Source organism: Panicum hallii, chromosome 7 (assembly GCF_002211085.1).
Source record: "Panicum hallii strain FIL2 chromosome 7, PHallii_v3.1, whole genome shotgun sequence".
Taxonomy (NCBI): domain Eukaryota; kingdom Viridiplantae; phylum Streptophyta; class Magnoliopsida; order Poales; family Poaceae; genus Panicum; species Panicum hallii.
In genome coordinates this window covers 47,844,860-47,857,930 of record NC_038048.1, presented here as the reverse complement: position 1 = coordinate 47,857,930, position 13,071 = coordinate 47,844,860, and the positions used below count along the sequence as shown (strand labels likewise).

At 55.9% G+C, this 13,071-nt stretch overlaps 2 protein-coding genes across 6 annotated transcripts; both read right to left on the bottom strand.

Annotated features, from left to right (window-relative positions):
• Positions 1–452: 452 nt before the first annotated feature.
• Positions 453–4,576, bottom strand: LOC112898945 (receptor homology region, transmembrane domain- and RING domain-containing protein 1-like). Of its 4 annotated transcripts, XM_025967270.1 has the most exons (6): positions 4,397–4,511; positions 3,670–3,745; positions 3,396–3,538; positions 2,847–3,071; positions 2,086–2,490; positions 453–1,490 (listed from the first exon to the last, which is right to left on the bottom strand). In XM_025967270.1, the coding sequence occupies exons 3-6, from the start codon at positions 3,517–3,519 to the stop codon at positions 721–723; spliced, it is 1,524 nt and encodes a 507-aa protein (XP_025823055.1). In that variant the 5' UTR covers positions 3,520–3,538; positions 3,670–3,745; positions 4,397–4,511; the 3' UTR covers positions 453–720. The 4 variants fall into 4 exon arrangements, with proteins under 4 accessions (XP_025823055.1, XP_025823052.1, XP_025823053.1 ...); XM_025967267.1 differs by lacking the exon at positions 3,670–3,745 and having other exon boundaries at positions 4,397–4,576; XM_025967268.1 differs by having other exon boundaries at positions 3,611–4,517.
• Positions 4,577–5,017: 441 nt separating this feature from the next.
• LOC112898944 (protein NRT1/ PTR FAMILY 5.10-like) lies at positions 5,018–7,168 on the bottom strand. 2 transcript variants are annotated; one of them, XM_025967265.1, is made up of 3 exons: positions 6,930–7,168; positions 6,627–6,844; positions 5,018–6,478 (listed from the first exon to the last, which is right to left on the bottom strand). In XM_025967265.1, the coding sequence occupies exons 1-3, from the start codon at positions 7,090–7,092 to the stop codon at positions 5,270–5,272; spliced, it is 1,590 nt and encodes a 529-aa protein (XP_025823050.1). In that variant the 5' UTR covers positions 7,093–7,168; the 3' UTR covers positions 5,018–5,269. The 2 variants fall into 2 exon arrangements, with proteins under 2 accessions (XP_025823050.1, XP_025823051.1); XM_025967266.1 differs by having other exon boundaries at positions 6,667–6,844; positions 6,930–7,096.
• Positions 7,169–13,071: the final 5,903 nt, after the last annotated feature.

Sequence of the window (13,071 nt, the reverse complement as noted above, 5' to 3'; positions counted from 1 at the left end):
AGCTTCCTGCATGCATGTGTCTTCGTACATACCGCTGGTCAAGCAATTCGCATGCAGATGCACTCGCTTAGAAAATAGTCTGTTAGCCGTATGAGAAAAGAGAATTTGCACGCTGCACAAAAGGGAGATTAAGGCTGCATGCAACGTTATGGGCCAAATACAGTTACAAAATAGCTCAACCGCTTCTTCAGACGATGGCTCCAAAATTTATAGCATAGGCGATATATAGCCTCCGGGCTTTCTTTGCCCTATACCCTATCTATCCTACTACTCGTTACTTTTCTTTTCCTCCAAAAACCAAAAATGTATAGCCAAGCTTGAGTAGCTAAAGCAGGCTCCCTTTTGCCAAAAGCCCAAAATCCCAAAACAGGCGTGCTCAATAACATGATCATCGATGACCCAGCCTTCTTTTTTCATGCATTGGCAATTGGCCATCAACTGCACGCCTGTCCTTATAAAAAAAACTGCCAGCCTGCCAAAGCCTCCAGTCAATACAAGTGACAGACACATTCAAACAAACAAATTGTTTCACCCTACCAGGTTACATACAAATAAATATTCTTCCTGTCACCTGTAATATGCACACAAGCACAAGAAAACTGGCTACTCCAAAGCAAAAAAAAAACAACAACAAATATTCTATGCATGTTTCTCTCACCTATGTTACATGCCTCAATGTATGCACAAATCGCGCCATAATTTTTTACACATCTGGGTCCCTCAGCATCCCGGCAACGACTGAGCTGACGTCATGTCAGACAAACTGGCATCTGAATCACCAGAGTGTCTCAGGTAGGATTGCCGCAAAGACTGAGCTGAGGATGCGCCTGTCGCCACATTTGCCTCCGAGGACTCACCATGCCCCAACTGGGACTGCTGTGGTGATTGAGGGACCATAGTAGACAGGCTTGGCCCTGATTCTCCGCATCGTCTTAGGTATGATCCATGCTGGCTGGAGGCTCCAAGATAGTAGTAGCTTGAAGATCCATATCCAGAATTGGACATATAGGATGAACAGAAATTTACACTGGGTGATCCGTGGCCAAACCGGGATACATGGGGTGATGAATAACTTATATTGATTGGTGGAGACAAGTGGCTGCCAACAAGGGAGTGTGTCGACGACAAATATGAGATTCGAGGGTGGGGAGATGACATATTCGCAAGGTCTGCGTTGCTTCTGCTTGTACTGATGCCAGGAGAGTTTGTGTAAGATCTGAAGGGGTTGGGAGACTGGGGGGTACTAGAAACAGAGTAAGCACGAGAAACCGAATGAGATGAAGGATGCCGGCTTATTGGTCTCGGAGGGGATGCTCCCACACTCAACCGGGATGAAGATGGCTGGGAAGGTAACCGAACAGCAGAAGAAAGTAATGGGGTAGTCTCTGTGGCAGGAAGTTCTGATACTCCACTGCTTGCATCTCGCTTGCATACAGGACAGAATGTTCTCCACGAAGTCAACCACAAGTCCACACAAGATGCATGGAACTCTGCAAGGCAATAGACAAAATTATTATTATCCCTACTTTAGACATCCCATTCCTTGCAAAACCTGCTTTTATTTTATACAAAGGTATGCTTCACTCTGTCCAACAGTAGAACCCACACCCCCCAAAACACACACACACACTATCAGTAACACTAGATTTGTGGTATTCTCTGTCAATAAAATTGGCAAAATTCTGTGTGCTTAAGTATTAAGAGGTAGTGGCTATTATATTTGAATCTTTTTTTGGCCAAGATGTGCCTGACATTTATCAATAGATAGTCAAATCAATTAAAAAAGTAGAGTGTTTCAATGATTTAGGCAATACAGATTACAGGGATGGTTATTACACGACATGATTTTTGCTCCTATTTTTATTTTATTTGACTTTCCGCTTTGGTTGTCTGGTTCTTGCTGGGTCTCATACAAATCTTGGTGCAAAAGTTTTTTTTGGGGGGGTGTTCTTTTGGTCCCAAATCCGAAGACTGAAAAGTATAGTATACCAGATCTATTGGATGTGGCAGTCTCAAGCAGTCAGGCTATTATGGTAGCATAATATAACAAAAGAAGCAGGGTGTTAAAAGGTCAGACAAACATACTGTGACGGCAAGGCAGCACTCTAAGCTTCTCTCCAACATTGTAGTCTTCCAAGCAAATGGCACACATTGATGATGTGCAGTTATCTTCTTGCACTTTTGTGAAAATAAGACTTGGCATTGCCTTAACTAACTGACTGCTCATTCCATGGAATTCTCGAGCTTCCGGATTTCTAGGGTGGTCCGTCCTTATTCGATGCCTTCTCACAAAGAAACATGTAGCTAATACGGCAGACATGGCAAGTAGCGATATGAATGAGATTGCCATGATCGACCAGGCTGAGTTCTCGAATGTAGGTAGTATCCACACCTCTACATCAGCATGGCCTGAAAACTTCTTCAACACCTCTCCAGAGGCCTTTGATACGAACACAGCATATATATGAATACCACTTGAGCTTCCAGCCACTGTAACATTTCTAGTTAGATAGAGAAGGTAATATACGATCAATTGCCAATACAAAATTAGTGGAATGAAATTGCATCCATTTATGCAGCTAATTGTTGTTGCATTTATTTGAGTATGATCAGCATAAACATCATTGTTCGACTCGTTTTTAGAGAGCAGAGCTGAGAGAATTTGCTTGTGCATAAGTCTTGCCTCTACTAGCTTAGTGCATATCTATCTGCAGGTAAACATAGAGAGGTGCTAACAAAGACATCTACTCGTGTTTGCAAGGCTATAAATAAAGAGCATTATGCAGCTACACAAATGGCATTAAGAAACTGGAGAAGGACCGAGTGTGGGTGAGAAGGTAAATTACTTGAAACCAGAACCCCACTATTTTCATTGTCATATACGATTGCAGCTTTGAATCCAGCATCCTGTGCATTTTTTACTTTCTCATCAAATGTGCATCCACCTCTTATAATCAAGGCGAAGGGAGACGGGGGGCCCTCAACTGCTTTGATTGTCAACGGGCCGCAGGCATTTAAAGGTTCAGCAGTATAAACTATGCCATTAACTCCTGATGCTTTCACCCCTGGAGCTGCAAGCCAATTGAAATGGCATTTTTAAATCCTTCAGGGAAATACGATACAATAGAGACTTAATCAAGGTGAAAAGGAGTGAGAAAGGCTAAGAGGGAAAAAAATGCACACACAATGACAAGAATGAGACCAACACGTCATATTACTCAGAGAACCGATATAAAACAGTCACAATAATAAATCAGCAGGCATAACAAAGAAGGCCAAAAATAACACCTAAATTGAGCCTAGAGGCAAGTCATGAAAAGGAATGTGGCATCCAACGCTAGCAGTTGGTAATCTGGCAAAGTTAAATGATTTTAATTAAGGCATGCGGGACTTACCAAAGCTTGCCTCGATGTCGTCAAACGACAAGGTCAGATTATTCCCCATTAGCACGACATTGGCAGCTCCTAGCTGAGCCATTAGACAGGCCATCACACAAAGAATGATAAATCTACTCTTCATCTTGGCAATCTCCAAAGCCCTAGGGGAAAAGACAGCTCTTTTTTATGAATTACGAGCACAGAAGCGATAAAACAGAGAGGTAGCTCAATACTTCGAGAACTCCAAGTCAGTGTCTCCAGGTGCAGCTAACGGCTAACACCCGCTCGGTACCTGGAGTCGCCCACATCAGTGATTGTTGAGATTCTTTTGGAGCTTTATTCCTAACATTACACCAAAACAAGGAATACTGCACAGAAGCTGGAAAGATTCAATGTTTCCAATATAGTGGAACGAACAAAAAAATAGTATCCTATACATCTCACTTTCCACAATGGGCAATGCAATAGCCAATCTTCGAAAAAGCAGGGTCCACGAGAGAAGCTTCCCCATCCCCAGCCTATGGTTATGAAACAAGACAAGAACAAATCCAGTAGATGGCCATCCCTGGGAAATTGAATTTTGACGAAAAGAGGCAAGTGGTATGGGAGACATGGTACGCCATGAACCCCAGCAATCTTGCTCGTAAGCACCACAATACTAGACGATGACACTCCGACTCTGGAAGATAAAGCTGGATGGTTTCGATTGAGTACTAAAGGAGTGTCACACTCACATAGGGAGGGAGATTGAGCTAAACAAATACGGCCACGACTTAAAAGCTAGCGAGGCATCTCGAATCCGAGGCTCCAGATGCGCAGCGCATCTAATCTCGACAAGCACCGAGCACTGGCACTAGGAAGCAGTATCCAATCATGACCCACGACAGAACCATGGTAGACATTCGCAACCAGTCTTAGAGCACGAAATTGACGAGGAAAGCCCGAATCTTTGACAGAATTTGACCAGGCAGCTGACGGTGGCGAGGGGGGAAGAAGTGGAATTGGGGAGTGATGCGAACCTGGGGGTAGCCGTGGCAATGGGGACGTCGGCTTCCATGTGACGAGGGGCTGCCTAGGTGCGGTGGATGGGCGGAACAGAGGCGGCGGCGGGTGGGCGGGCGGGCGGGCGGGAGGGAGGAGGGGCCGAGGGAGCAACGCAGACCGGGGAGAGGGATCGGGAAGGGAAGGGAAGGGAGTCGTCGGCTGTCGACGCTCGACCTGGACTGGGGCAGGATGGCTATCCGTCGGTCCCGGCCGTCTTTGGCCAAAGAGTAGCCGCCAAACTGTTACTCCCTCCGTCCTCGACAAATTTATTAAAAAAACTAGATTTAAACATATATTTATTTTTAAAAAAAAACTTAATATATATTTAGTTAAAATTGTTTCTCGGAAAACAAAAACGAAAACTAAAAAATCGCGAAATATATATGTTTAATTTAACGCCCATGTTCATTGTGTACGAGCAAATATGCATAAAATTATTGTTGTATTTTCTTACCGTCCTCTCAGCAAAGATGTCACATTTTGCATATCCTCTCTAATTATCTTGGCTTGTAAGTATTGTGAGTATACGTGTTCTGTTCTCATGGAGCGATCTGGATGAGATGACACCTGTGGATCTGACCCTCCGGATGGAATAATTTGTTAGTAATTCTATCCAAGCATTTTCCAACCAGATCATGCTAACTCCACGTGACAGGATGACTTGTTTTTTTGACTTTTGACGGAGGGAGTACGTGTGCAGAGCTGTCCTGCAGCCCTGGAACCATCGAATAGTACTAGTAAGCAGTAGTAATACACAGAGACGGTGTAGTAGTTGATGGATGATCGATGAATGGTTCCAGGGCTGCAGGACACGACACGACACGACAGACACTAGCAGCTAATAGTAGCTAGGTGTTGAAGGACCGGTGTTCGTGGTTGTAGACGTAGGATCTTGCGAATCCTAGGTAGAGCGCGAGCTCCAGGGCGCTGAGCCCCGCGAGCAGCCAGTAGAAGTAGTCGAGGTGCGCGCGGTTGAGGTTGTCGTCGAACCAGCTGTCCCCGCCGCCCCTGGATGTGATGCCGTCGATGGTGGAGATGAGCAGGCTGCTGATGAATCCCCCGATGCCCATGACGCTGAGGTAGAGCGCCAGCCCCAGGCTGCGTAGTCCGTCGGGCATCTGGTCGTAGAAGAGCTCCTGCAGTCCGACGACGGCGAGCACGTCGGCCACCCCCATCATGGCGTACTGCGGCACGAGCCATGCCCAGGTCATGGGCACGGTGGCCCCCGGCTGGTCCACGAGGCCGTGCTCCCGCGCCGTGGCGAGGCGGCGCGCCTCCACGAGCGCGGCGACGGACACCGCGGCCAGGGACGTGGCCATGCCGGCGCCGACGCGCTGCAGCATGGTGAGGCCGGAGGGGTTGCCGGTGGCCCAGCGGAGCGCCGGCACGATGGCGCGGTCGTAGACGGGGACGAAGAGCAGGATGCTGGCGGGGCCGAGCGTCTGCAGCGCGGCGGGCGGGAGCTGCCAGTTGGCTCCGAATCCGATGCGGCGGTCCAGGGTGCGGCCCTGCTTGTTGAAGAGGGTCATGATCTGCGCGTACACGACGCCGTAGGCGAGGCTGGTGGCCCAGATGGGGAGAAGCCGGCGGAGCGCGCTGCTGGCCGCCGCCTTGGCCTTGGCCTTGTCTTGCTGCTGCTGCTGGGGCTTGCTGTTGTGTTGGTAGAGGCGGTAGGTGGGGGTGCCCAGCAGGAAGACGGTGAAAGCGCCGAGCACGATGGCGCAGGGGACTCCGAAGCCGACGCCCCATCCAACGTAGTCCTGGATGTATCCGACCACGGAGACGGCGACGGAGATGCCGATGGCCATGCAGAAGAACCACCAGTTGAAGAGGGATGCCCGGGAGGCGCGCTCGACGGGGTGGTTGGCGTCGAACTGGTCGGCGGCGAAGGCGAGGCCGCAGGGCTTGTCGGCGCCCTGGGCGAGGGCGATGAGGTAGAGGGAGACGTAGAAGAAGGCCACCTGCAGCTGCAGCTGAGGTGGTTGGCTGCTGCTGGGCCGCAAGTGCGAGGGGCGCAGCGCAGGCACCGTGGAGGACAGAGTCAGCATGCCATACCCCTGCAGGCAGGCAGGCATGGCAGTTCAGTTCAGTCAATTACTCATCAATTATTAAACAAATATAAAAACGAACGATCAGAAGCAAGCAAGCAACTGATGGTATGATAGCATTGCATTGCAATTTTGGTCTGAGCATATACATGCGTACCAGGACGTAGAGTGAGCATGCGAGGATGATTGATCTGTACCGTCCCAGGTATGCGTCTGCGAGGAATGCGCCGAGCAGGGGCATGAGGCTTGCCGTCCCCGACCAGGCGTTGACGGCGGCGGCGGCGGAGGCGTTGGACTGGCCCAGGGGCCCCGTCAGGTAGGTGATGAGGTTGGCGGAGATGCCGAAGTAGGCGAAGCTGCCGGCGATCTCCACGGCTGCTTGGAGTCGAGTCGATTGGATTGGAATGGCTGCTGGAAGGGGATGCGATGAACAAACAAACAAACAAACAAACATACATACCCACTACGAAGAGCGCGGATCGCCATCCCCCCGAGGTCCCGCGGGTCACGGGTCGGCCGCGGTAGTCGGTGACGCCGGCGAGAACCTGCTTGGCCGCCGCTGGGAGGGAGAGGGGGAGGAGGAGGGGATCAGCCAGGATGCGGTCGGCGGGGTCCATGGCCATGGCCGACCTGACGACCTGGACGGACTGGATGGATATTTTGGGTCCTTTGCTCTTGCTTGGTTGGTGGCTGCCTCCTGCCTGCCTGGCTTCCTTCAAATAAAATAAAATAATCGGGACGAGATGACTCTCCTTGGTTGGTCTAGAAAGAGACAGCGAGTAAAATTTTCTTTTGATTCCGTTTGGCAATATATTTTTGTTTGCATTTTTTTTAAAATTTAGGTAGAGAGAATAGCAGTGCATATAAGCAAAGATAGTACATATATATTAATGTACATAGAGATAGAAATACAAGAAGAGGGATATATATTTATTTATTTATATATGCGGAGTGCAAAAAGTAGAGCATAAGTAAGAAGAGTAGTATGTGGTAAAAAGATATATACACATTACATGAAAGGGTAGTACATAACATACACAAATGCACATACTAAGTGATATTAGCTAAAGATCTACATGTGATATCAGAAATCTATCAAACATGGTCACATATTATGAGGTGACAGTGATATTAACACATATTAGGAGTTGATAGTTATATTAATATACGTACCGAAAAGAAGAGATGAGAACTACTAATATTTTGTGACTCTATTTGGCACTACAAATGAATTTGCATTGATCAAATGTGGTTGAGCAGAGCCGGTTGTGCGTATTTGCATGCGAGGTGCAAAGTAATGAAAACTAATATAAAAAGGTACATAGGTGGTGTCGGGGCACCCCCAAACAGCACTTCTTAGGCTATCTCCAGCGATATCCTCTAAATCTCATCCCCTATCCTTTTCCTCCACATCAACTTCATTCTCTATACCAAACTTAACTCCAACGACATCCTCTATTTCCATCTTCTATACCCTACAATCTCAATTTTTTTTTCTTTTTTTCCAACCGCCCGCTCCTCCTCCTCCGCCCGCCCCTCTGCCTCCGCACGCCCCTCCTCCTCCTCCTCCTCCGCCCGCGCCCCTCCGCCGCCCGCCCCCCTCCTCCTCCGCCCGCCCCTCTGCCTCCGCCCGCCCCCTCCTCCTCCTCCGCCCGCCCCTCTGCCTCCGCCCGCCCCTCCTCCGCCTCCTCCGCCCGCGCCCCTCCGCCGCCCGCCCCTCCTCCTCCTCCTCCTCCTCCGCCCGCCCCTCCTCCTCCTCCTCCGCCCCTCTGCCACCGCCCGCCCATCCTCCTCCTCCGCCCGCCCCCCCTCCTCCTCCGCCGCCCGCCCCCCTCCTCCTCCTCCTCCGCCCGCCCCTCCTCCTCCTCCTCCGCCCGCCCCTCCTCCTCCGCCGCCCGCCCTCCTCCGCCGCTCCTCCTCCGCCCCTCCTCCGCCCCTCCTCCTCCGCCCGCCCCTCTGCCTCCGCCCGCCCCTCCTCCTCCTCCGCCCGCCCCCCCTCCTCCTCCTCCGCCCGCCCCTCTGCCTCCGCCCGCCCCTCCTCCTCCTCCTCCGCCCGCGCCCCTCCGCCGCCCGCCCCTCCTCCTCCTCCTCCGCCCGCCCGCCCCTCCTCCGCCGCCCGCGCCCCTCCTCCGAGCCCGCCGCCCCTCCTCCTCCGCCGCCCGCCCTCCTCCGCCGCCCGTGCCCCTCCTCCGCCGCTCCTCCGCGCCCGCCGCCGCACCTCCGCGCCCCGCTGCCGCCGCTCCCGCGCCTCGCGCGCCCCACCGCGCCCTCCCGTGCCCCGCCTCCCGCGCCTCGCGCGCCCCACCGCGCCCTCCCGCGCCCCGTGCCCCGTGCCCCGCCTCCTGCGCCCCGCCGCCCCTCCGCCCTCCGCCCCGCCTCCCGCGCCGGCCCTCCTCCGCCTCCCGCGCCCCGTGCCCCGTGCCCCGCCTCCCGCGCCCCGCCGCCCTCCGCCCCGCCTCCCGCGCCGGCCCTCCTCCGCCTCCCGCGCCGGCCCTCCTCCGCCCGCCGCCCGCGCCCTCCTCCCTCCTCCCGCCTCCCGCGCCGGCAGTTTCCTCCCGCGCGCGCGGAAGGGGCGACAGGGATGGAGGACGCCGGTCCCCCCTTCCTCTGTGCGGGACGCGCCGGCCCTCCGCCATTTTCCTGCACGGGATAGCGGATACCGGTGGAGCTTTACGGGTGCTACAGTATCCGCTATTTTAGAGAAGCGATCCATGGATCGCTTCTCTAAAATAGCGGATACTGTAGCACCCGTAAAGCTGGATCGCTTCTCTAAAATAGCGGATACTGTAGCACCCGTAAAGCTCCACCGGTATCCGCTATCCCGTGCGGGAAAATGGAGGAGGGCCGACGCGTCCCGCACAGAGGAAGGGGGGGACCGGCGTCCTCCATCCCTGTCGCCCCTTCCGCGCGCGCGGGAGGAAACTGCCGGCGCGGGAGGCGGGAGGAGGGAGGAGGGGCGCGGGCGGCGGGCGGAGGAGGGCCGGCGCGGGAGGCGGGGCGGAGGGGCGACGGGGCGCGGGAGGCGGGGCACGGGGCACGGGGCGCGGGAGGGCGCGGTGGGGCGCGCGAGGCGCGGGAGGCAGGGCACGGGAGGGCGCGGTGGGGCGCGCGAGGCGCGGGAGGCGGGGCACGGGAGGGCGCGGTGGGGCGCGCGAGGCGCGGGAGCGGCGGCAGCGGGGCGCGGAGGGGCGGCGGCGGGCGCGGAGGAGCGGCGGAGGAGGGGCGGAGGAGGGCGGGCGGCGGAGGAGGGCGGGCGGGCGGAGGAGGAGGAGGAGGGGCGGGCGGAGGAGGAGGGGGGGCGGGCGGCGGAGGGGCGCGGGCGGAGGAGGAGGAGGGGGGGTGGGCGGAGGAGGAAGGGGGGGGGCGGGCGGAGGAGGAGGAGGGGCGGGCGGCGGAGGAGGGGCGGAGGAGGAGCGGCGGAGGAGGGCGGGCGGCGAAGGAGGAGGGCGGGCGGAGGAGGAGGAGGAGGAGGGGCGGGCGGAGGAGGAGGGGGGCGGGCGGCGGAGGGGCGCGGGCGGAGGAGAGGCGGGCGGAGGCAGAGGGGCGGGTGGAGGAGGAGGAGGGGGGGCTGAGGAGGAGGAGGGCGGGCGGAGGCAGAGGGGCGGGCGGAGGGGGGGGGGGCGGGCGGCGGAGGGGCGCGGGCGGAGGAGGAGGAGGGGGGGCGGGCGGTTGGAAAAAAAGAAAAAAAATTGAGATTGTGGGGTATAGAAGATGGAAATAGAGGATGTCGTTGGAGTTAAGTTTGGTATAGAGAATGAAGTTGATGTGGAGGAAAAGGATAGGGGATGAGATTTAGAGGATATCGCTGGAGATAGCCTTAGAGAGGTTGCAGAGGGTCACGCCCGCTCAAAATCCCTTACGCCCAGCCAGTTCCTACGATTGAGATAAAAAAGAAAATGCAGGTGGTGAAGGAGCGCGCTTTGAATAAAGTTGGTCGGATTTCGGGAAATCCACGCCCAGCGGCTATGGTGCCTTCGCTCACTAGCGTGATCAGAGTCCTCTCATTCGCACCTCTTTTCCCATTTCTCCAAGATTAGAAACAGTCAGACATCTTTAAAACTTTCTCGCCAAAGGCCTTGTCGGGCAAAATTCAGTCTACAGCTAGAGTTAAACTAACTACCTAACTACTTAAGCACGATATCTTCTTCCATGCTTGCATCCAGAACCTCCGCGAGGGGGCCACCTCTTCCTCAATCTGGACCAGCTCGGTGTCGTCGTAGCCGGGCGTGAAGCCTTGGCTCATCGCCTGTAGGTCGATATTCTTGTAATGAGAACGTGCGATCGCGAACGACCGCTGTACGCCGAGGTGTAGGGCCCGCTTCGCCATCCCGCGCGCCCGATCCGTGACATTGGCCACCTGGACCGCTAGCGAACTCGTCCCCGGCTCTGAAGGCACCTCGAAGTCATTCAAGACCAGCCCGACGGCGGTCCGCAGGGTGTTGTGCTCACTGGACTCCTTGTGGAGCGTGGCGTTCGCCTCGCTAAGCTTCTTCTCCAGGCGTCGGCGCGCCACCACCTCCTCGCCAAGCTTTTCATCGAGCACTACTCAAACACACGCCAACAACGTCAAAAGGCCTGCCAGGAACTTCGAAAGGACGGTTAAGGCAAGCGAAGTCTTTTCATTCACTTTGTCTCGGAGCTTGCTCGTTTTGCCATTCAGGTGTGCGATCTCTGCCCGCCCAGCAGCAACTTCTACATCTAGATCGCCGTCGTTGCCTCGGCTTGAAGCTTTTGCTTCTTTTCCTCGGTGCACTCTTGCTAAAGAAGTACCACTTGTTGCTGAACGCCTACCAAGGAAGAAAAAGAAGGTTAATTAAACACGCCGCGACCAACAAACTAGCTATCCGAGGGGAACAGGAGAAGGATCTTACTTGCAAGATTCCCTTGAGCGGTCCGCACCTGCTCCTCCCACTCCTCAGACAGGCGCACGAAGGCGGCGCGCTCTTGGTCGACCGACTCAAGCTCGCCGCGGAGCTCTTCCACGGTGCCGGCTAACTGACTCCGCTCCCCGCTTAGCCGCTCCAATGCCTCGGCATCTGCAGACGCCTTTGCCCGAGCATCGACCGCTTCCTAGCGGGCCGCAGTAAGCTGCGCTACCAGCTCCATGCACCGCCACGCCTCCTCGGCACATCGGTCCCGGCTGCGATTCATGATGAACTGCAAAAAAGAAAAAAACATCAGAAATGCCTGGAAAGGGGGCGAGGGTCAAGGGCGTTGATGTGTCATACCTGGCAGCTCGGGATAGCGACATCGTGCAACGTGCTCCTAAGACGCCCTGCCACTCCGCGTCCTCCACCTCATCACCAAGGGCGAGGATCGCCGCAGCTAGGTCCCACACCTCCTGGGTGCCTTCCCGCGCGAGCAGATCCCCGCCCGTCTATGCCAAGGACGACGATGCTCTCCCGCCAACGCTAGTGTCAGCCGCTCCTGTCAGCTCTAAGGGAGAGGGCACCTCCTCCGATACCACGTCCGCGAAGACAACCCCGGCTATCTGACCACCACCGGCCGAGGCCTCCTCCTAGGTAACCACCGCAACCTCACACGCCAACAGCTCCACCAGCGCCACTTCATCATATGCCTGTTCAGCGGGGGCCACATCAGCCTCGCAGGGCGGCGACACCGCCTGCGTCTCAACCTCTGGGAGTGAGTCGGGCGCGCTCGCCCCCGACCCATCCGTGACGAGCAACGCCAGTGACTTCATCCTCCCATGGGCGCATCCTCCCAAGATAGATCCTCAGCCACCGGCTACGGCCCTAGGTTCGCAGGCGCCACATCTCCCTCGGTGCCCCCCACTCTCGCCCTCGACGGAGCGCCGACCACGCTCGGAGGCGCTCACCGCAGCGCGAGAACCTTCTGCGGCGCCACCACCAGGGTACCTGCCTGGCCTCCGGTGCTGGAGCAAAGGCCTGAGGGCGGTTTGTACGCCATTGGCAGAGGATTGCCGGCCATGAAGGAGCAGTGAGACCATTGACTTTCTGGGGCGCCACCATACGGGGGTGTTTCCTGATCGGGCCTCCGACCCTAGCTCCGCCTCCTCAGCGTGCTGCCACTTGGGATCCTCCACCTGCGCGGGAACCTCCGGCGGGGCGTCACGACCCAACTTCGTTGCCTCGCGCGCAATCTCCTCCTGCTGCATTGCGGAAGTCAGGGAGCTGAAGGGCGCCTGCGCGGACGGGTGTCACGCTTCAACTCCAACACCTCCGTGCGCGTGGCCTCCCCCTGCTGCGTCATGGTAGATGTGAGGCCGGAGGGTTCCGGAGGTGACGCCGATGGCTGAAGGGATGTCCCTGCATCATCGTCGCACGCCAGCTCGTCCTAGCGGATGTTGTCCCACTCGTCCTGCTCCTCGTCAGCATCGTCATCGTTGTCATCATCCTCCATCGCCTCCTCGTCCGACCCCTGCTGGCGCTCCCCGTACTGCAACTTCGCCCGCTCCCGCGCTTCCTTCTTGGCTTTCTCCGCATCTTTTTTCTGCTACTACGCCTCATCGGCTGCCCGGTTCGCCGCTCGTGCGGCATCATCTTCCTTCAGCAGCACGTGGGAATTGCGAAAAGGGCTGAAACGACCCTGCATGCGCCGACATGTGAAATCAAAGGTAAGAG